Here is a 23,105-nt window from a genome sequence, read left to right on the forward strand (position 1 = left end):
TCCATCTCACTTTTTCCAGTGATTCTGTCTCCCTCTGCCAGATTTCTATGGACTGGTTTTAGCTTACAACACTGGAAATAATCACAAATGGTGTGGATTTTTCCTGACCAGCACTTAGCAATGATTGTGTGTATATTACTGAGGAGAGGCAAATGAAACAGGAGGAGCAAGGCCCTTCATATTTTAGTGTGATGAAGCAACGTGTGAGGTAGATCAGAACTAGGACTCTGGAAATGGGGACACTTCAGTGTAATTCTGCTGGTCACAGCACATCACAGCCTTTTAGCTGGGGAGAAAAAAAAGGCAAATTTGCTTGGGTATCTATGCTATCATGTAGATGAATCATCACTTGACACCTGTCAATAAAGGGTTACAACAGATAGCAATAAACTGATTTAAAGAAAGGCATCAATTGGTTTGCCACGGGGATCTTTTTCTTTGGGTTGTGTCTTGTTTAACATCTTCGTTAATAATCTGAACGAGTGGGTAAACTGCATGCTAATTAAATTCACAGATGATACTAAGCGGGGAGGTGTTGCAAACATAGGGTGGCCAGATTTTCTAAGTGAAAATCTGGACCACCTGTCATGGCAGGCAGAGAGAGGAAGGTTTTTAGCAGGGATGAGGGAGGGGGTGTGCACAGAAGGACTTGACAGCTTGTGGGAGGGGAAGAAAGACTGCCCACTCCACCCCCTCCTTAACCAAGCACACCCTCTCTTTGCTTCTCCAGCATCCTCTGGCTTGGATCCATTCTATTTATACTGTTTATTCTCCTTAGGATATAAAAAATTTACTAGGTACCTATTAGCTGAAAAGTGAAACCTCTTATTCAGGTGTAGATATGAAAGACTGGGGGGGGAGGAGGAAGCAGTAGCAAACTCCAGGCAAATCATCCCAGTAAGGTCATCTTCCAGCTACTGAGAATTTGGATGACACAAGTATTTTGGGGGTTTTTTTAGGGTGAAAATTGGAGGCTGACCCTTCCATGTTAGTTGGATTTGTTCTAAAAAACATGGAGCAACATATTTTATATACAATCTGTAGTGACAAAAGGGCCCTATGCCCTCCCTCTGTTGTTTAATGGCTGCTCTGGCCTAAGTGGTTGTGGGCCAACAAGAATGTAGCTCATGATGCAAGGCACTGAGTGCCAAGTGGAAGTTTTCTTTCCTCCTTTTTTTTCCTGCTTATCTGTGACAGAGGCCACTCCACTGGCCCAGCCTGTTCTTTCGTGCTTTCCTCACTATTTATTAAGTACCTGTTGTGTTTTCATAATTTCTTTTCCCTTAACATTGCTTGGGAAACAAAAGGGGCACATTGAGTGTTTTCCTTTCTGTCCTCCCAGGATTCTGAACACCAGGTTTGAAAAGACTTTATAACTTTGGTAGTCAATGATCATGTGAACACTTGAATAACAATATCCACTTTTTGCTGAACATACCTTCAGCTTTCTAGGCATGTCGTAGCATTGATCAGGGGGAGAGATCAATATTGTATTCTTAATGAGGCAACCACTTCTAAAGCAGTGGCACTTCTCTTTCTGCCTTTTACTTTAGGCTCAGAATTCTAACTGTCCTTGGCTGAGAAGGTTAGCTTCCTAATTATTTTTCTCATCCTATTTATGATGTATTGGATAGCCTATGGCCCATTCTGTCATGGGTAGAGTTTTGGGGGAAAAAGCTTTTGGTAGTCAGAAAATCTGGCTTTATTTGCAGATGTAGCTGTAGCAGTGCAAAAGTTAATTTACTTAGACAGAGAGGGTTTGAAGTTTTGGACTCTGGCAAAACAACGTGCTCTCTAGTTTTCTCAGTATCCTGCACTTTTCTTGGAATTTTGTTTGGACAGCCCACTTGCTCTCTGCAAATTCAGCGGCAGCAATGCCAAAAGAAATCCCCCGCCCCAATATCGTCTGTAGATGTTTGTTATGTATTTAGCTGTAATGCAGTTCCGTGTTTGTTACCTCCAACAATAGCCGGTTCAAAGTGTAATGGCCATGTGACAAATGAGGAGCATGTCCCGCTGCCTTCTTGGAGCTTTCCACTCTTGGCTTTTGTTTCCTAGGCATCTTTCCCTGGCAGTGTTATGCAAATTAACCAATTAATGACAGACAAAATGGCCTTCCTGCATCGCCATGCTTGTAATAAGAAGGGCAATGCTGTAAGTCACGTACCTATTCAGTGTGCTCTGTAGGCCACTGCGAGGGCATGATTAGCCTGACGGGGGAAGACAATTGCAGAGGCATCTGCTCGGTTAATTTTGAGAGAAAATTTACCAGATGGAGGCTGAAGATTTAAGTGATTAGAAGGTAGTAGATTGGAATACAAATTGGATTAAAAGAAATTAGATTGATATAAATCGAATTGAGTCACAACAGTTTGTGTTGTCTGTACCAAGGGGCAATGGATTATGGGAGAAGCAGATGCTCCAATGAGATAGGAATTAATGTGGCTTTGACGGTCCATCTGGGAAGGCCTGAATATCGAGTACATCCCTAATCTCTCTCTCCATTTATCAATGCCATAATGTTAATTAGTACTTCATTCATTAAGTTACTTACAGAGGAAAAAATCTCACCCCTAGCCCCTCTCTGCTTGAGGATCTGTTACTGTGCCAAGAAATGGAAATCTCTCTTTAGCCAAGCTGGTTACAGTTGACTGTTAACGCTAGACCTGTGTCATCTTCCTCAAGCTTGCTGCTGCTTTTGGCGTAAATGAAATGTATTGGGCTTTGTTTTGCAATAAAATTGTCCTCATAAATCCAGCAGCATAGTTATTGAAGTCCTGTCTTGATCCCTATAGCTAGCTGCTACTAAAAAGCTTCCTCCTCACAGCTTTAAAAAGGGACTATATATTTTACTTAATGTATTGCATGGGTTTGTGGTTAATGACCTAAATTTAGCTATGGCATTAGTAGTGGAAGGCAGATCTTCTTTGGGAGAAAAAAAACAAGAAAGTTTGCAAGTGTGTGTGCACCCAGAGGATCTCAGTTAGCAAAAGTTGTGAGGAATAAAAGTGCTGTACCTTAAACACCTGATGTGGGGCTTGTCTTCAGGTGTGCAAAACTGGCTGATGACAGAACTGTTGGCTTTTAAGCATATTTCTCTCATTCTAGAAGATAAATGTTTGGGGTTTTATTAAACTCTTAAAAGTGACCCGAAATCATATCTTGAGGGGTTTCTTCCCCCTTAGACAGGGAAAATTACAAAAGGAAAAAAATTGCCTGTAAAATGGTTAACAAATATACCAGGATTGTGATGGCATGGAGTTTGTTTTTCTAGCCACAGTCTTCTGGAAATGAACATGAGATAACAGATTAGAAGTATGCTCAGTAAAAAGACAAAAGAGAGGATTTGTCTCTCTTTCCTCCCCCAAGTGCACACATAGGTGTGATGCAGAAAGGTTGTATTATGATATTCACATAGAGTGCAAACATTGACAAATGTCGGTCTCCATGTGAGCACCATTGTAGTGTGAACCTTAGACTTTTCCTTGTATTTTTCCATAAATATTTGATTTGTTATGCTAGATGGCAAGGAAGCTTTGATTCCACTTCATATAGAAAGCTAACTGCAGCTGTGGTCCTTTAGTTATTAATGAGATCAGTGTTAGGTATAAAAGCATGTTGCTGCTCTATTGCTGGAACCTGAAATGTCAAAGACATCTATAAGAACGTCTCTCATTATACTCATATGTTCTGGAGAAAGTAGATTTACCACAAAATAGTTTTGCAGAAGAAAAGGTTATTTTATCATTTTTGAGGTGTTTTTTTTTTTTCTATAAAAAAATCACCAAAACCAAACCAAACCCAAAAAAACCCTGTCTCCTGAAAAATTTATGGGTTTCAGTTCTAAGCAAAGAGTGAAGTAGGCATGGGTAGGCAAGAAGGTGGGAGAGAGCATAGCTGGGACAGCTGAATCAAGTTGATCAAAGGGATATTCTGTGCCATATGTCATCATATGCTTGGCAATAAAAACTCATGGAAAGGAAGATAAAGGGGGGACATTCGTGGTTATGGCATTTGTGTACTCAAGCAACAGATCTGCATGCTGAGGCCCTGCTTGCCAGGAAGTGGCTGGACATCTGTTTGCTGATGGGAAGTAGTGAATTAATTCCTCTTTTTTTGCTTTGCTTGTATGCACAGCTTTTTCCTTCCTTTTAGCTGCCATTATCTCAGTCCACAAGTCTCTTGCTTTTCTTCTACTTTCTCTCTGTCTCATGGGAGAGGGTGGTGAGTGAGCAGCTGGGCTTGGCTGTCATCTGGGGTCAACACACCACCATTTAAAGACACAATTTTATTTCCTCAGTTTGCCTAGACAGCATTCATCATATTTACTGAAGATAGCTATTGAAAAGTCAAAGGTTACAGCCTGAGAAGGTGGAATCAGCTTCCCGTATATTTTCCATTTTCTTCCTCTACTGCTATTTTCACAAATTTACTTGCTTGCAGTAAACACTCTGAGAACTACCCAGGAGTTTTTTCTTGTTTCACCTACAGTGCTGCCAGGCCCTCTTATTTCTGTGTTTTTGCATAGTGCTGTATGATCTAGGAAAACGTGGACTAAATAAATCATATGGTGGAAAGAAGCTTTCAGAAGGTCACAACAGTACCCTTGCCATTCCACAGCTCTGAGAGGTGGTTGTTTATCAGTAATCCATGCTCCATTAGTAGAATCACCAGAGGTCTCTCTATAAAGATAGGGTAAACAACATAGGTTTATGAGTTGTGTCTTCAACTTTCATCAACTTTACTGTTTCAGAAAATCTCCCTCTTTTTAATATAGAAAGGGTAAAACATTGATGCAGAAATACTCTGTAAAATGGGTATTCCTTGAAAGGCAAGATTCTTCCTAACTGGGACTGCTACTAGCAGCAGCAAGGGCCAAGAAAACCTCTCACTGCCTTCAGTCTATGAGAGATACTCTTATTGTGTGCCAGCTTTGGGTGTAAATACGTGAAACAGAAAAGGTGAGAGAAAAATCAGTGAGGGCTGCTTAAAAAAAAGTAAATCCAAGAGTTGGCAGAGTGACTGGGAGTGTTTGTGCTCTGTCACCAGGCCCAAGAACATTAAATCCCATTTTGGCTGCAGAAGTTGCAGAATTGTATTTCGTTAGCTAATGGAACAGATAACTGGATGGCTTCTAAAGGAGAGAATCAGCAGAGAAGAGATTCACCTTGTAAATAGAGTCAATGGACTGTTTTGGATTAAGAAATGTGTCATTTTATTAGCTGCAGGTATAATGCTAGCAAGGTAGAAAGATGACATGAAAATACACACAATGAGGCTTGTAAGGCATTTGTGAAACATGCATGGAGAGCAAAAACAAAGGAGAGGCCACAAGGGATGAAGTGATGGTTTTTTAGGTTTTGGGGGTTTTTTTGAGGGGAGGGAGCAACACATGTGTGAGAAAGGATGGTGGGGCAGGGGAACTCCAAATATTGTCTTAACAGAAGATACACTCTTACCTGAGAGATGTATAAAAAGGATATATAATTGTACTATAAATGCCTTTTGGTGATCAAACAAACAAACAAACACTAAAAAGATATGCAGTACTTGCAGTAAAATATATATTTAAAAAAACACAAAAAAACCTACAAAAAACCCAAACAAAAACCCAAAAGCCAACCCAAACACCAAACTTCTAAATAAATATAAAGACAAATGCATGCCATAAAGCACCAGCAGAAAAATTGTGATCTTTTTTGTTTGGGATATGTGAGGTATTTATAAACACGACTTATATAGGCAGAAATAACTTGTGACTGACTTTTGGGTAAAAGTTGTCTGTTTTCAGATGTCAGGTGTCCAAATGAGTCTTTAAAATGCCAGCTAGCAAAAGGTGAAATGAAAGGGGCATTTGCAAACACCCTCCTAATTCTTGTATTACTTCTACTTATTCACCCAATTCTTCTGACATATGTAGCAGAGATACAGTTGTGAGGAAGTTTATACTAATTCCAAAAGCCTTCCACTTTTGAGGATATGAAGGTGTATTTGCTCAATATGGGGCTAGAAAAAGGAGGATTAGAAGCTTTCTTCGCAGAACGTGATCTGTATTTTCATCCATGGATATTTGGGAAAGGTTTTCTATAACTAGTTGAAGCTCCCAAAGAGGAAGTATTTGACAAATGGCAAAGGTGTAATCTGTAGGTTTCTAAACAAAAATATTACAACTAGATTTTGATGTTTGTCATATTACTTTAAATTTTATTGTGACTGTTGCTGCTGAATTAATATCGATTGGCTGATAGTTGCTTAGTACTTCACAAAAGCTTATTTTAGGATGTTTGGGCCGAGTTTTAAATGAAGTATCGATATTGCCTACTTATAATTCCCTAGACATTCACAGTCGGTGTGGTTCAGAGGAACAGGGTGGGAGTCTGTGTGACCCATGTCAACAGTGAATACAGTGGCTGCAGAGCGGAATTTAGAACACCAAATTTAAATTCCTGCTGTACATGCAGTAGGAATCCCCCACCTTCTTCCAAACATTATTTCAAGACTGCTCCAGATGGGTGAAATGATTGGTTACTGCCAGTGTTGTCCAATGTTCTTTTTGTAAAGCTTAAAATCACTGACCCAGTTTCCATGTCATGGCAAATGTGTCATTGTTCACCTCTGCTCACCTGAGTAGGATTTTTGTAGGTTGCAGGATGTGAGTATAACTTTGTTGCAGTCTTAGTAGACCAAACTGTACTGCTTCTGATTTGAGAAGCGTCTGTTACCTTAACTACCCTATTTATCACTTCAGGATTTTTGTCTAGCTGTGATATCAGACTTCTGGTTTTCAGGTTTTAGGATACAGGATTGTTAGTGACACCAGAGAGGTTTGCCTGAGTGTGAAGATGAAGGGAGAGATAAGAAAGTTTCCTTGGCTGAAGTAGCTCTCTATATAAACAACTGTAAAAGTTAGCATGTCAGAACTATTAAATCTACCTAAAAATATGGTCAAAATATATATTACAGTTGTGTTGTGGAGTAAAGCTGAGTTATTAATCAGAACTAAAATGCAGACAAAAATCATAATTGTTTCTAATGGTGCAATATTATGTAAGTTTTGGCTTGTATATCAAAATCTTTATATGAAAGATAGAGGTCAGGTAGGTTTAAGATTACTTGAAGGGGCTTTTTGAAGATAGGTTGAAGATCTCGTTTGGGAAATCACTTTCTTTAATTTTGTAGAGCTTATTTATTTACACAGTCTGATTTCACAGACTGTGGCAGTTTTATTTTAATCTGAGAGCTGTTTGACTCATGGTTTTTGAAGGGATCTGGACTGGATTGTCATTTGAAAGCTTTTTTTTTATAGCTGTTGTTTCGGTTTAATACTGTAAAAATACTGTAAAATTGATGTGTTTTCATGTTTACTCATTTTTAAAGCTTTTAGATACATATTTTTAATGATGTCTTGGATGCTCATTATCATCTATCAGTAGGAAGTTTTAGACTTTGGAGAGCCTGTGGTTATCAGCCCTTCTGTGCAAAAGCAAAATTTTCTTGCTCCTAATTAGCTGTTGTTTTTTCCAGTGGAATGTGGGAAGGTGAAAAGCTTCCCTTTGCCTGGCTCATAAGAAGCCACTGGTGATTCCCCAGTGCTATGATGACAATATGCTCATTGTATAATAAGTTATTGTGCTGTCTATAAACAATGTCTGTTGTTTCACCTTCCATCCTTGGCCTCAAAAAGAGCTGGAAGATGTTTGTTAGAGTCAGGCACACACTCATGCCTTGCTTTGTTAAATTCCAGAGAGGTTTTAAAAGGCTCCCAAGGGCAGAGCTCTTGTGCTTGAGTTCTGGATGAAAAGAGAGGAAAAAAAATTCTTGCTCTTTGATGCCTTTGTTGCACACTCTCTATATATCACAGAATAATTTGGATTAGAAGGGACCTCTGGAGGTCATCTGGCACATATGGGGTGTGTGTGTACATTTGATATATAAATATAGATGTAGTATGTATCTACACACAGCATATCAACACAAAGACACATATACACATAAACCTTTTCTCTTCTGCTTTTCATAGCTGGAAGTGTTTCTCTTCTCCCCCTATCATTTTCATTTTTCGAGTCATTTTTGTCATCTCATTATTTAGAACCAGTGAACATTAATGAAACCCACACTTGAATTGGAACAACTATTTTAATTTTCAAAAGCCAGAGATTTTTTTGAGAAAGAACCTACAAATAAGGTTTTACTGGGGGATTTTTGGGGGGTTTTGTGTGTGTGTGTGGTTGGTGTGTTATAAAGTATTGGTGTGTTATTAAGTAAATAGGTGTCTGTTACCTGTTTTCAGGGAACATAGTTATTGTAGATATTTTAATCTTTGACTTGAACTCTATGCCATTCTGCTTTACAACAAACAAATCAGTGTAACTTCCTCTTTGAAGCAGTGACTTGTATTTATAACATCACTTTTCACCTGGGAAAAAATAAGAATCATTTGCCTCTGAATTTCTATTCCAGTTTTCAGGGCTATCATGCTGCTACTCACTCCTCTCTTGCCTGCATCCCAAACAGGCTATGTTCCATCCCAGGCAGTGTGCAGGAATGCAACAATTTTAGAGGTGAGCTAAGACTCTGCAAAAAAGTGAAATGGGACACTTGTATGTTTGTTTGTGAGGAGAAAAAAATTGAAGAGAAGTGAATTTAGAGTAAAATTCATTAAGTCTTTATGTTGGTTTTGGAATGCTCCTCCTGAAATAATTTTATACAAGGAATAGGGTGCTTATACTGGGGCACTGGATTATTGTCCACTTTTTAAAAAAAATCAGAATTTTATGTTTGCAGTGTTTCTTTACTGTTAAAGTTGATTACACCTCGCTTAGCAAAGTCACAGTTTCATACAAGAGAAACTTAATAGAATCACCCTTCCAATAGGATTTGGTCCAATGTTTTTAATGACAGTTATTGATCTCTCTTGCCAGCATTTCCTGCTATCCCTTCTTGGCAGACATACACTATAGGAAAGGTGACTTATCTGCAGATGCATGTCCTGGGGAAGTTAGGATGTGTTGCTTAATGGATTAATTTTGCTGAAGGAAAAGTTTTCTGAGGACCTTGTCACAGCTTTGAACAAAAACCTTACCTTGGAAACAGTCGTATCACTGGAGTCTTTTTCCCATCTGCCAAACCTCAGGGGAGAGACTGTGAAGTATAAATTTTCAGAATGTAGTCTTTACCATGTCTCTTTGCCCAGAGGAATGCATTTGGGATAATCAGCCTGATTCCAGTGCACCAGCCTGTACTGTGGTTGAGTTTTCTCATTATCTTGACTTTTTTGTGCATTATCTTTTGTTCAAACTAAGATGTGACTGACGGGATCTCTCCTTGAGATCTCTGCTCGCTTTCAGTCAGTTCTGTGGCGAAAAGGGTGGTGAAAGCAACGTGCTTATTCACTGTATTAAACAGATGTGTGTAATAAGTGCTTCTGATAAGTACTTCTCATGTGGAACGAGGCATATGGAGAAGCAGGAAAATGAACAGTAACTGTGAATGTCTTTGAGTAGATTTAACTAAGTAGTTGCGAGAGTGTCTTTGTGGAGTTTGTAGGCCATGTGACAGATCCAACATAGCCAGAGAGATTCTGCAGAGACTTCTGTAGCTCTCCATCCTGTCCTTAAAGCACATTATTCTTTTAAGTGTGATTTTAATACCTTCATTTCAGATTTATTTTTTTTTTAACTGATACAGTGAAAATAATCCAAGAGTCCAGCATAAAAGAAGGTTCTTTGGTATTGAAATATATCTTTGGAGCTGTCTTCTATGTAGAATCAAAAATACCCAAGCACTTCCCTTCCCACCTCTATTACTTTCTGTTGTAGGAGATTTTATTTTTTTTCCCTTATTACAGTTTTGCTGTTTCTTTTCCTGATAAATAGGCCTTTTGCACTGTCTCAGAGAGAACATGGGTTGTTGGCAAAACCCAGTCATAAGTCGTAGAGGAGTGGCTGAGGGAGCTGGGGATGTTCAGCCTGGAGAAGAGGAGGTACAGAGGTGACCTTAACACCCCTACAACTCCCTGAAAGGACGTTGTAACCAGGTGGAGGTTGGCCTCTTCTCCCAGGCAACCAGTGGCAGAACAAGAGGAAATGGCCTCAAGTTATGCCAGAGGAGGTACAGGCTGGACATCAGGAGGAATTTCTTTGTGGAAAGGGTTGTTGAAATGGGCTGCCCAGAGAGGTGGTGGAGTTGCCGTCCCTGGAGGTGTTCAAGAAATGACTGGACATGGCATTTAGTGCCATGGTCTAGTTGACAAAGTTGGAGTCAATTATTCATTTAGGTTGGAGGTCTTTTCCAACCTAAATGATTTTGTGATTCTGTGATCTGTTATGTATTTGTCTTTCAAGTTCTGTGGTTGGAACAACTGCTGTTGTTCTTGTTGACATTGCTCTTTCTTCTGAACTCAACATGCAATGCACCTGTTAAGCACAACCTGTGAGAACTATTGAACTGAAGGTATTTCAAATGCATGATGCAATGGAATACATCAAATCACATTGTAAGCTTCCCTTTCATAGCAATGGTATGAGAATATAGAGGAGATAAACGAGTAGGTGGCAGCTCTGTAGCAGGGATGATCTGTGGTATCTGCAGTGCTAAATGACTGTTGGTCCTGTTATTGAGAATCTAGTCCCAGCCTTCTGGTTTTGTCCAAGTATATTAAAGCTGTGCCTTTGGAATGTTTAAGTCAAAATGAGAGCCTTCAGAAAGGATATAAAAGGAGTAGTGGTCTTGGAGGTCAGCTCAGGAAGAGCTTTTTTTGTATGGAGGAACTCAGGTAGGGAAAAGCTGGAAAAGAAGTAGAGATGCAAATAAAGGGTGTGTCAGATGGTGGCAAGTGGTGACAGGTGGGGACAAAGTGAGAAGAGAGAGTATTGAGGCGGTTCTTGAAGGCAATTCAGAGATCTGTATTATGAAATACCATATCAGGGTACTAACATTTAAACTGATACAATATTCTTTTTACAACTGTGTTGTGGTTATAATACAATTGTTAGCCTTTCTCTTAAATACCACTAGCCCAGTTTTGTTGACTTGAGAAATGAATGAAACGTCTATGAATTTAGTCTGTACTGTTTCTCTGGTGTGACAGACCATTGGCTTTGTAACTGCTCATAGAGAGAGTTGGCTTAATCTATTAAATAAACTTTTTGACTTGATGTGAAGTTAATAAATTAAAACTGGAGGAGCGTGAAGTGAAATAAATAAAAAGTCTTTTCCTAGAAATTTGAAAGATGGTGGCCTAGAAGGACTGGAAGGTGAATTGTCAAATGCCTTTTCCTGGGCTGATCTGTGTCTGTGACATGCAGAGCATGTGCCTTAATTGCAGCCTTCCAGTAACTGAAGGGAGCCTAAAAGAAGGATGGAGAGAGACTTTTTACAGGGGTGTGTAGTTACAGACAAGGGAGAATGGCTTCAAACTAGGAAAGAGCAGGTTTAGATTAGATATTAGGAAAAAATTCTTTACGATGAGGGTGGGGAGGCCCTGGAACAGGTTGCCCAGAGAGGTTGTGGATGCCCCATCCCAGGAGGTGTTCAAGACCAGGTAGGATGGGGCTCTGAGCAACCTGGTCTAGAGGAAGGTGTCCCTGCCCATGGCAGGGGGGTTGGAACTAGATGATCTATAAACTCCTTTCCAATCCAAATCATTCTATGTTTCTGTAATTAATGTTTAGTGAACAATTTATTACAAGATTTCATGACTCATATTTTAGCTTTCACTAATGGTAGCCTGTAATTTATATTTTACCATAGGAATTTCAGATACATCCTTTATGAAACATGGAAAAATTCTCTATTTAAGTAGGAGTACTGGTATCTACCAGTAGAAGCAAAAATGAAAAAACAGTATCGTGAACTGTGAATTTGAACAACAGCAAACAGAGTGAAGGTGAAAAACCCTAAACAATTAGCAGGATCATCTTAGTTTACTCTTTTTCTGGAAAGAAACCAGTGAAAAATATTTTACTCTGTTAAGGTAAGAAATTAATATGTGGGGTAGAGTGGTACATCAATACAGTTCCATCACTTGTCTCTTTCTGCTGGGCTGTAGTTCTGATTTACCTGCTGAGGATTACCAAGCTCAGTACCTCAGGTAGCCAATGAAATATTGCCTGAGCATCTAGGCCAAATTAGGTTTTCAAGCTCTGGCAGCATCCACTGTCCTATGGTGTTTGTACCAGCTGACATCTGTCCCAAAACCATATTTTCTGAAAGAATCTGAATTATTTCTACTTTTAGGTTCCTAATCAGTACATATCAGAAGCTACCCCACAGCTGCTACTTCCTTCTGTCTTTGCCTTATTCCCGTAAAAAGCTGTTTGAAGGAAAGAACTTTGAGCTGTCTCTGAAGTAGTGCAAACTGATGTGGTGGTTTGGCTATAGCATGGTCTGAGCCAGACTTGGCAAAAGTCAGCATTAATGAAAAACAGCATTAAGGCAGAATGATTTTATGTGTTTATTTCCACCCCCATCCCCCAAGAGGATATTACCGAACTCGTGTTGAAATCCAAAGACTAGAAGTGTGTTTGTGCCTTCACCACATACTGAGAAACATCCTCATCCACCTTTTCTTGCTCAGCTTCTCACCTGTAGAACTGTAGTGAGGTGGTGCTGGGCTGTGTGATAAACAGTGTTCTGTGGGACACCAAGGTCATGTTGAATGCTGGACTGACAGCCAAAAACCAGCATTAATGATAATTTTGGAGAATAATTATACTGGATTGGTGCCTGATACATACCCATCAGTGCCTGGCATGGCCATTGCAACTGGTACAGCTGTGACACTCACAACTGTATTGGATCACTGCTCTCTTCTTGGTTTTGTCTGACACAATCCTTTTTACTGCTGAGTTATGTTCAGTAATGATTGTGAATTGCTAAGTTTGTGCCAGAAATAGCTGTAGAATGCAAGGAGAGGTTTTAAAGTTACACGAGGATAAAAGCATGGAGAGGTGGGTTAAACAGAGATGCCTGACATACTGTCTTGTGATGGAATAATTGTAGTAACTTCTTGGTAAATGTTGTGGTCATACTAGGGAAACATTAACACTAAAGGTAGGATACTATAATAGACTTGCACATTATCTTTTTTCATGTGTATTTTGGTGGGGTGTTTTTTGGTTGTTCGTTTTTGAACGATGGTTTTAATTATTCCCTGAAGTAATACGGAAAAATATGACCTTAAAACTTTCTTTTTGAATTAGTTGGTGAGGCATGTAGGAAACTAATCCTCTGGAGAGGTGTGATAACTGGGCATCTGCAGTAGCTGTGTGAGCCTTAATGTGCAGTAACTCTAAGAGTGCTCTGCCTGTGTGTTCTGGTGAGTGTTAGTGCTCCCCTTTGCACAGGTGCAGCTCCATGGCAGTTTTCAGTTAACTGTGATAGAATCACAGAATTGTTTGGGTTAGAAGGACTTGTTACAACCCTCCTACCTCGGGCAGGGCCACTTTCCACTGCAACAGTTTGCTCAGAGCCCCATCCAACCTGGCCTGGAACACTTACAGTGATGGGGCATCCACAACTTCTCTGGGCAACCTTTCAGTGCCTCACCACCCTCACACTGAAGAATGTCTTCATATCTAATCCAAACCCACTCTCAGTTGGGAGTCATTTACTCTTGTCCTGTCACTACGTGCTCTTATAAAAAGTCCCTCTCTGTCTTTCCCATAGGTTTCCTTCAGGTACTGGAGGGCTGCAATTAGGTAATACCAAAGCCTTCTCTTTTCCAGGCTGAACAAAACCAATTCTCTCAGCCCTTTCCTTTTAGGAGAGGTGTTCCATCCCTCTATTGGTGGCCTACTCTGGACTTGCTCTAACAATCCTGTTATTGCAGGATTTTTTGTTTTGCCCAACAGCATGTAATGCCTCATTTGAAGTCAGTGTAGTCCATCCTAGTAAAGACTTCTTGAGGACTCTTAAACTCAGGGATTACTCTCATGCACTCTGTGTGCATGAGATACACCTGGATTGAGAGTCCTTGAGGGAGGAATGGAGAAGGAAGTTGCCCAGGATACACACCACTGGCTGCCTGCTTGAGCAGAACCACCTGTCTCAAGAAAATCATCATTCCATCTTGCTCTGCAGAAAAAGCAAAAGTATCTTCTTCCCAGACAACTCATGGGGTTAATAATTTTTCTGTTCCTTCTAAATAAGGTTGTATTCGTAAAAGTACTGGTGAGAGCCATATTGAAAGAATCAAAACTAGGAAAACATCATTTGAGGCTGTTTCTTTCTGGCCCATAGAAAGCGTTTAGAGACAGGCAATGGAATCAAGTTTTTGATCAATTTTTGATCAAGTTTTTGATTTCCCTTGTTCGTTCTAAATCAGCATATCCCTCAGGAATAGCTGTTGGTGCTCTGTTCCGTTTGGAAGGAGGGGCTTTGCTGTGCTTTATGATCTATCTTGTGTGTGTTTTTCTTCCCCCCTCTTAAGTGCACGGTGAAGGGAATTCCTTCCTGGGTAGCTGAAGGTACACCCAGCCATCACAGGAATGTGTGGTATGAGCCCCCTCAGAACACCTCCTGAGCCTTTCTGCTTGCTGATTGGCATGATCTCTGCTGCTCACATCTCAACCCTCTTTTTAAGGGTGAAAGCCCTTTTGAAAGGTTTGAACATGGCTTGTAATTCTGTATTGAATGTAGTACCAGGAGTTTTGAAAGCTTGCAACAAACCTTGGTGTACAAGAAGACTAATAGTTTGGATTTGCATTTTGGATTTCATGTTGCTCATTTGATTGCCCTCTGCTAACCATTTATCAAAATTCAGTTGTATCTGTTCTCTTCTTTGACTTAAGTCTCTCTCACATCTCAGAAAAACCTCAGCTCTCCCTTTCTTCCTGATACTGTTCGTAGGAATTTCTTAACACAACTAGTGGGATTTTGAGAATTGCTTTTTGAGAATAAGCAATGAATTAAATTGGTAAACTTGTGTGGAGAGTTTATAAATACAAATGTCTCTAGTCAATATATTAAGCTAGCTTTTTAGTCCCATGTACTGTCAAGTGTTCATCTTTAATGGTGATTTCAGTGTTTTTCAGTGTTGTTTGTGGTGTCATGGACTAGAGATACTCTTCATCTGAAAATTCTCCTTCTAGATTTTAAATGTCTTTTTTTTTTCTTGTCAACAGAAGGGAGAATAAAATATATCTTTCATTGCTAAATGTACTGTAAGTTAATCTGTGCTTAGGTATAGGTTGGGTTTTTTTTCATATAACAGTATTATGGATTCCTTTGCTATCCTGGTAACAGACTTGGGAAGCCACTGAAAAAACCATTTGTGCAGCAGTGGTGTAACACTTACTGCTGTGGCAAGCCTTGGTTTAATGACCTCAGTGTTAGTAAAAGTCCAAGGGTGGATTCACTGTAGAATGGATCCTTATGCCTTTCCTCATAACTTTTGGAGTAAATGAGGCATTGACAATGTTTTGAAGTTTGTAGTACCTAGAATATAATTAAGACACTGATGTTAAATGGCTTTTCCACAACTTGGCAAAATTGCTGATCAGAAAATTGAAACAAACTTTTCACTAACCTGCAGAAGCTGACCTACCTTGTAATTAAGAAATGCAGACCAGTTGTACTAATGTGGCAGCTCCACTCAAAGGACTTTTTTCAGGATCCATGCTAGAAAAGATTACTTCATTTTTGAGACCCAATGAAGAAGAAGCATGAACTGCTGTGATGTGTTTCTTGTAGAAATGCCAGTTGTCAGACTGATGTAGTCTAATGTGCAGTGGTGGACTGTGTCTGTACAACTAATGCTGAAGTGTTCCAGGCCAGGTTGGATGGGGTTCTGAGCATCCTGGTCTAAAGAAAAGTGTTCCTGTCCATGGCAGAGGTGTTGGAACTAAATGATCTTTCAGGTCTCTTCCAACCCAGGCCATTCTGTGATTCTCTGCCTATGTATGTGTATATGTATGCAATCCACTGAAAATTTCTAAAGTGAGCTGACATTCCAGATATCTGTATAGGGATTTTCTTTTTTTTCCTTCTGTTTCCATATCTGAACTGTTTGTGGAAAAGGGATACAAAGTATACATAAAAAACTATAAAGAACTGTTAACCAATGGGTGGTAAGTTGGTTTGGTTTTGGATGTCCTTCTATTGAATCTGGCAGATGAAAGGATGGGAGAGCAGCAGCCATGATTCTGAAAGCACACAGCGATCTAGAAGTAAATGTAAATAGAAAGATTATTGAAACAAGAAAGATTACGGTAACAAGAAAAAGATTGTCATGCATTATGAGTGAGAGATCCTCCTTTAAGCCTGGTATGGATTTGAGAATGCCTTAGAGCTGTGTATCTGTAGTCTAGTCTGGGTTTTTAGGTTTAAAATATCTGTAGAACTCTGATAGCAGACAAAACAATATCAGGTGTGTACAGGTTTTCATATTTTATTGTTATTTTTTGAGGGGGGGGGAAACTTTATGACCTTAAAAGAGCAACTTGTGTTAAAATAAATTGTTCTCTCCTTCCTCTCTCCTTTTTCTTTTCCTCCAGGATCCCGTCTCCGCCAGGAGGACTTTCCGCCCCGGATCGTCGAGCACCCTTCAGACGTGATAGTGTCGAAAGGAGAGCCAACAACTCTGAACTGCAAAGCTGAGGGACGGCCGACCCCCACCATCGAGTGGTACAAGGATGGGGAGCGGGTGGAGACGGACAAGGACGACCCTCGCTCCCACCGCATGCTGCTGCCCAGCGGCTCTTTGTTCTTCCTGCGCATCGTGCACGGGCGCAGGAGCAAACCCGACGAGGGAAGTTACGTCTGCGTAGCGAGGAACTACCTGGGAGAAGCCGTGAGTCGCAACGCGTCCCTGGAAGTGGCATGTGAGTAGTTTTGTCCCATTAGCATTGTGTAAGAGTTCAGAGTTGCTGTTGTTCTGTCGCCCAGCATCCTGGGAGGTAAAGAAATGTGGATAAATGTGACCTTCTGTGAGTAGCTGCAGCTCTTAGTCAAGGCGTTTTTACGTGTGTTTATTCGGTAGCAGTGACTGCACAGAAGAAGTGATTTATACTGAAATGAGGTTCTAACTGGTGTATAAACATGATTGGCACAAACGTGGACAAAGGATAATTTTCCTCTGAAGAATAATCTAATTTTGAAATTATGCCTAAAGCTGGTTATACTGGAACTAATGTGGAAAAATACCTATCATTTAATCTAAGGTGCACTGTCTGTTTCTCTTTATCTCATCATCTGTTACCTCAGCAGAAGCAGACAGCTTCTTGGTGACTCATGTTCTGTACTGCTGGAAACCTCAATATATGCTCCTCTATCATGAACTTGATCCAGGCCTCATTCATTATGTCCATGGCAAGTGAAATTGTTGGCCATTTCTCATATCATCCAGAGCAGCCCTAGTCTTTATCGATTCCCTTTGTCTCAACAGAGAAGTCGACATGGCTCTTTCAGAGACCACCTGGCCTGCATGCTCTGCTTCCAGTAGAGTTAGCAGACATGTTCATTATCATTCACATAGAAAACAAGCTCATCACACATAAAATACAATGAGTTGCACATGTTTTTTTGCTGCTTAGTTATATATACGTTGAATAAACACTGATCTTTTTTATTCAGAACGTGTATCTTCACGAAGAGGTGTGTTTTAGTAGATTTATGAATGCTCTCCTCTTGCTGGACTTACTTTTTTTCCTCCCACAGCTCTTCATCTGGCAGTGGTTTCACTGAGATATGTTTGAAGTAGGGCTTTAGCACAAACTTGTTTTGCTTAGTTGATAAAGAATGGATTTAAGTACACACTAGACAGTATGTTTTTTTAAAGGGGGGAAGTACAGAAGAGAAATCTTTATTCCTCATGCCATCTGCAGACTTTTATAGCTAATGTGGTTTGATCTTGAGGCTTCAGTTTCTCAGAAATTGCAGAAAATGCCATATTTTAAATATTTAAATAGTGGAATAAGACAAGTAGAACAGACTTTTACACTACTTTTCACCTGTTGTAGCCTAGATTCAGAACTGTGTCAAAAAACGAAAACAGTTTTGGCACACCATCAAAGCACAAGTAAATGTACCAATTAAAGGCATCACAGAAAGTTATTCAGTTTTGTAGTTATTTAGGAACTGAGGAGAAGATCAGTTTAAGGAAGGCTGAAATCTGGGTGAGTATGACTAGATAAAATTACTGGATTATTTGTGACTTTGTGCATGAGTTTTAACTGTCTGTTGAGAAATCCTAGGAGAGAGGCATAAACACTTGAAATCTTTATTGTAATCCTGTTGAGATTCAGAAATCTCCAGCCGAAGTTCAGAGGATTGTTCCAGTTGTACTTTGAGTCATCAAATTAAAGCGCCCGATTATTCTGAAATTTAAATGTGCTCTGTATCCTGTCAGCTTTCACTGATCCCTATTTCACTGCCTGCTGAGAGGCTCTTGTTACAACATCCGTGCTCTCTGGAGTTTGTCTAACAACTGTAGCTGGTGGCAGGTCATGCATGAACAGTGTGGGAGTTAGGAGAAAACTTTAAATATAATAAAGCTGTGCTTCATTTTAGGGCAGGATCAACATGAATGTGAAACCTGAGATGTGAAACTGTAGCTGAGGTTTTTGCAGTAGCAACATTATTATTTTACTGTTTTCATAGGTTTGAGATTTAACTGACTGAATCCCCCAATTAAATGCTTTAGCAGGCTAAAGTAGGCTCTCCTTTTTCACTTCAACAGTGCTTTATCTTTCCTTGGGCCATACTGTAGCTGTGGTTACAGGAAGGTCTTCATCAAAGGAGAAAAATGTAAATAATATATACATTGCTTGTTCACTTAATTTTAGAGATTCTGCTGTGGTTTTTGCTCACTGACTTTAAAGCATGTCACAGTATTGAAGGTGTCCTTTGGAGGATGATAGCAAAACTACCTCTTTTCCCTTGGTTTTGAGATGCTCTGTAATACAATTTTGGCTCTAAATCAGATTTTCAACTGACTTTCAGAGAAGAGTTATTTTAAGGCTCTTATTTATTTTTCTCATGTCAGCATTTCTGGGCTGCAAAGGATGGGCAAGTCTGCAGCCACCCATTTGCACGCTCAGGGAATGAGGTGCTGCTGACAGGCTGTTGTCAGCAGAGAGTCCCCAGTCACCTGTTCTCAGCTGCTGCTGGAAACTGTTGAGTTGCCTGGATCCTGCAGTCTGGTCCATGGGAGGATGGCTGCCTGGGATGGCTCTGACTTGTGCTGTCTGTCATGGTGTTGAAAACTGTGCTTTCCACACTAGGCCAAGCTGTTTTCATCACCAGGGGGAAAAAAAAGATGGTTGTCTTTTGCTGACAACAGGGTTCTGGATTATTATCTGACTGTAGGTGGCCTGAAATTGTGCCATGAGAGACAAACTGCAGCTTTTTACAGGTTTAAAATACTTGAGTCTGCTGTTTTAGAGAGAGAATCTATAATTGTTTTACTTTGTTTAATAAATTGTCAGTTGCCAATAACAACTTTTGAATGATTTATGAAGAAATATTTATTGGGTTTATGTATCTGTTAGATGTGTTCATGCCCAGGCATTAAGATGACAAACAGTGTTATTGTGCTTAATATCCTTCTATTTCCTTTTTTTTCTTTTTTTTACCCCCTGCATGACACTTGCCACTAAAGCAGTGGGACTGAAAGTCTTCTGACATATCCATACTTCTGTGTAATACAGAAGTGACATTCAGCTGGGACACACAGTGATTCAGAGCAGAGTGTGACCCGTGTTGAATGCAATAATTTTGCCCATTGGTTTTTTTGGAGTGAGTTTTTGCAAGTTGCTGAAATCCCTAAGCTCTTTTTGATTGAGTAGCAGTTAACACCTTTCCAAACCTGATGAATTTAGGTACCAGCCTATCCAAGGCATGGCATAGGCTTTTAAATCCCTGTCTGCTCACAGCATGTTCATATAGTCCAGGGCAAATGCTTTTGTGCTGATGTGTATCCTCAGAAGAATTTGTCTGTGCCAATGAAACTGAAAAGAATTGCGATCTCGAAAGTTACTTAAAAAGCTTCATCAATATACAGAATGTGCTTTTAGAATTTTTTTGCCTTCAATTTGGGAAGTCCTTATTCCAGAAGACATTTAAGAAGAAATAGTTGGTATTTAGAAGAAAAAGTTGGTATTTGAAGGCACAATTTAGGATTGATATGTAATTCTCTGATATGACTTATTCTGTTCAATTCTTTCAATGCATTAATTCATGGTGTGCTTTGAGCAGATTACTTTTTCAGTAGGAACCTCCTCAAAAGGGAAAAAAAAATAATGCTATTGCCAGCAGCAAACCCAGTCTTCTGATGTGCATGTGGCAATTTCTCATGTAGTGTTTCTGTTTTACGGTTAAATCGTTAAAAATAAATGTTTTAGTCCTAAAGCATCTATGAATAATTGTATTCAGAAGAGTAAAACATCTTTCTTTTTTTTTTTTGAATACCAGGAAAGCCCTTTGCAGCAGTGCCAGTGGGTAGGGTTTCAGCTGCCAGCGCTGGGGCACCAGGAGCGGGCGAGAGGAGGAGCGGGAGGGTCCCGGGCTGAGTCAGAGCCGGCTCTGCTCCGGGCTGAGTCAGCGGCGGCCCCCGGGGAGAGCAGCTGGAGCCCCAGGTGTGAAATATGTGACAGCAGCTTGATCTATCGACCACTGTTAGAGGGGGCTCTGGCCTAAATGAAAATTCATGAAAAATTGATGAAGTCCCCAGATTATTTTTTTTTTCCCTTTTCCTTTTGCAGTGCCGGGCCAGCGCAGCGAGGAGAGATTAAATGAGGTGTTGAACGCTTTAGTGGCAAGGAGGTTGTGGTTCAGAGGTCAGTGGGGGAGGGGGAGAAGACACATTTTCTACCTTACTTCCCTTTAAAAGAAAACATAAGGCTTTTCAGATTAGCTGGGATTTGCTGCCATTTCAATATACTAATAAAACTCAGGAATATTCACAAATAGGATTCTTTTCTGCATGGGTTGGCAGAGGCGAGGAGTATGTGGGTTGGTGTGCAGAAAGCAGTGGAAGGCTCTGAGTCATAATTCAATTGGAGAACCAGAAATAGATTGAATTTTGTAATGGCAGTATAAATTTGGGCTTCTATCTTTCTGAGCCTGTGCTTGAACTGAAGTCATTTGGAGAAAGAAGAGGTCTTGCATTATTTATATGCCAAAGATTGCTTGAATAGCAGGCTTTGGAACACTCTCCAAACATAATGATCCTGCTTATGTTAGATTCAAAACTGAATTATGTTTTTATCTGTAACAAGAGAGGTTATAGTAGTACACAGAGTTTAGTGTGAAGAGTCATAGGTGTATTGCAAAGCAAGCATAAGCCAGATCTTAAACATGGGAGGCAGTAATTTTGCAAATAAACAAGATATGTTTTAATGTTCAGTGAATGAAGGCTGAGAGGTATAAAATATATGCTGTGCAATCACATCTGTATCATAATGCTAATGACTGTTTGCTGCAGCATGTGCAAAAGGCTGCAGTATATTCATAAGAATGGAGTTATTAATTTAATTTGAGATATCCAGTGAAAAAAGAGCACAGTGGATGTGACTAAAATGGGTGGACGATTTTTTTGTCTAGTTTCTGTTCGATGTACGACTTAAATAGTAAAATTGTTATTAATTTTGTTACTGGTAATTTCAAAGTCTGATTTGCCTCGGAGTTACTTTCACACATGAAAAGCATGTCCTGTTCCTGTCCTTACACCTCTCTCATCCTTCTAAACAGAGTGTGAAGGCCTCTGTCTGAGCTGGCACTCCTTCCCTCTCATCAAGACAAAAGTGATTATTGTAGAAATTGGAATGCTGCAGACTGTGGTCTGGTCTATGAGCAATATCAGGACATTGAAAAGATCATACTTTTTCTTACTCTGCATTTCTCTAAGTAGAAATTTAACAAACCATGGTTATTATCACAGCATGCTTAACAAAAATGAAATTCCCCTCATAGAAGAAAACAAATAAAATTGTAGCTGATTAGATAGTATGGGAAAAAGCAGATTTCATAAGCTGGTGGGAACACTTGAAAATTTCTCTGGACTTCTGAAGCTTGCAATAAGCAATTTCTGTGGGTTTTTCTGTGGATTGGGATGAAACCATTGGGAATGTAGAAAACATTACATAATATGGCATTTTTATATAGGACAATTTAATTCTTACGGTTAATTTTATTAGAAATTAAAGAGTTTAATAAATGTATGTTAGTGAAGACACATCAGATAAATTAAAACCTGACTTGATATCTCATTGCAAAGTTTCCTTTTGAGCCAAAAAAAGTTGTTCTGATTATTTACTTTATTAGTCTAGATTTTAGATGAGTATGTGATTTAATTTCTTCTGAATTCACCTGGGATAAGAAATCTAGAAATTTGAGAGGGTGTGATTTTTTTTTGTACCAGTAGCCAGAGTGAACTAGAATTTCTACAGTGTAGAGATGCTTTTCATCAGGATAAACTAAACTGTATCTCCTGTTCCTAACACATTTCTCACAAACCATTTAAGTTTGTGCTTCAGCATTGATGCTTTCTCCATGTGGACAGAAGCAGTGCTTCCCAGCATCCTCCACTGAGCTTTACACAAGTCACTGCATTGTTGCATCTTCATTTCTTAGCCTTTGAACTCCACCTGAACATGCAGATTTAAAAGTTTCCAAGGCTAAAAGGGCTAATGGCTCCTTACATTTCAGGTAGATCCAAAGATGTTTAAAATTCTCTCAGTCATAATATCAAGCTGTATAATGCCTGTAGGTTTCTCACGACCTTGTTCTTGTTCTCCATTGTCTTTTTCTTGCTCTTTTCATACTCTGGTCATCCTATAATAGATTTTTCTTTTTGGGTAGAGGTTCACAGCAGAGTGAACTCTAAAGAAAGATAGGTATGTTCACACAAAACAAGCAGACTTGGTTATCAGAAGAGGGTTTGTTGTGAGCACTTAAGCTCAGCTGGTTACATGTGCCTGGTGAAAAATTTCCTTACCAGCTGGAAGTTGCTTGGTCTGTGTGAATTTATCCTTCAGAACAGGTGAGTGTGTCTTTGCCATGTACTCTTGGGCACTGTGTAATCACACAACCTACTGTCATGCCCAGGATTCCTGCAGCAGAAATACTTCTCACATCTAGAAATGGTTCAAGAAGTTGTTTGTAGG

The 23,105-nt window shown here is 39.7% G+C and overlaps 1 protein-coding gene across 13 annotated transcripts in view; it reads left to right on the plus strand.

Moving 5' to 3' along the window:
• ROBO2 (roundabout guidance receptor 2) overlaps window positions 1-23,105 on the plus strand; it is a 941,272-nt gene that overhangs the window by 473,138 nt on the left and 445,029 nt on the right. For all 13 annotated transcript variants that reach the window (XR_007903157.1, XM_051779569.1, XM_051779573.1 and 10 more), the window contains exon 2: window positions 16,497-16,823. Coding sequence is in view for 12 of the 13 variants with exons in the window: in XM_051779569.1 (XP_051635529.1) it covers window positions 16,497-16,823 (327 nt within the window). In the remaining variant the exon portion in view is untranslated. The remainder of the gene's footprint in view (window positions 1-16,496; window positions 16,824-23,105) is intronic.

Source organism: Manacus candei, unplaced genomic scaffold (assembly GCF_025592945.1).
Source record: "Manacus candei isolate 608988 ecotype Guabito, Panama unplaced genomic scaffold, ASM2559294v1 h1tg000014l, whole genome shotgun sequence".
Lineage (NCBI taxonomy): Eukaryota > Metazoa > Chordata > Aves > Passeriformes > Pipridae > Manacus > Manacus candei.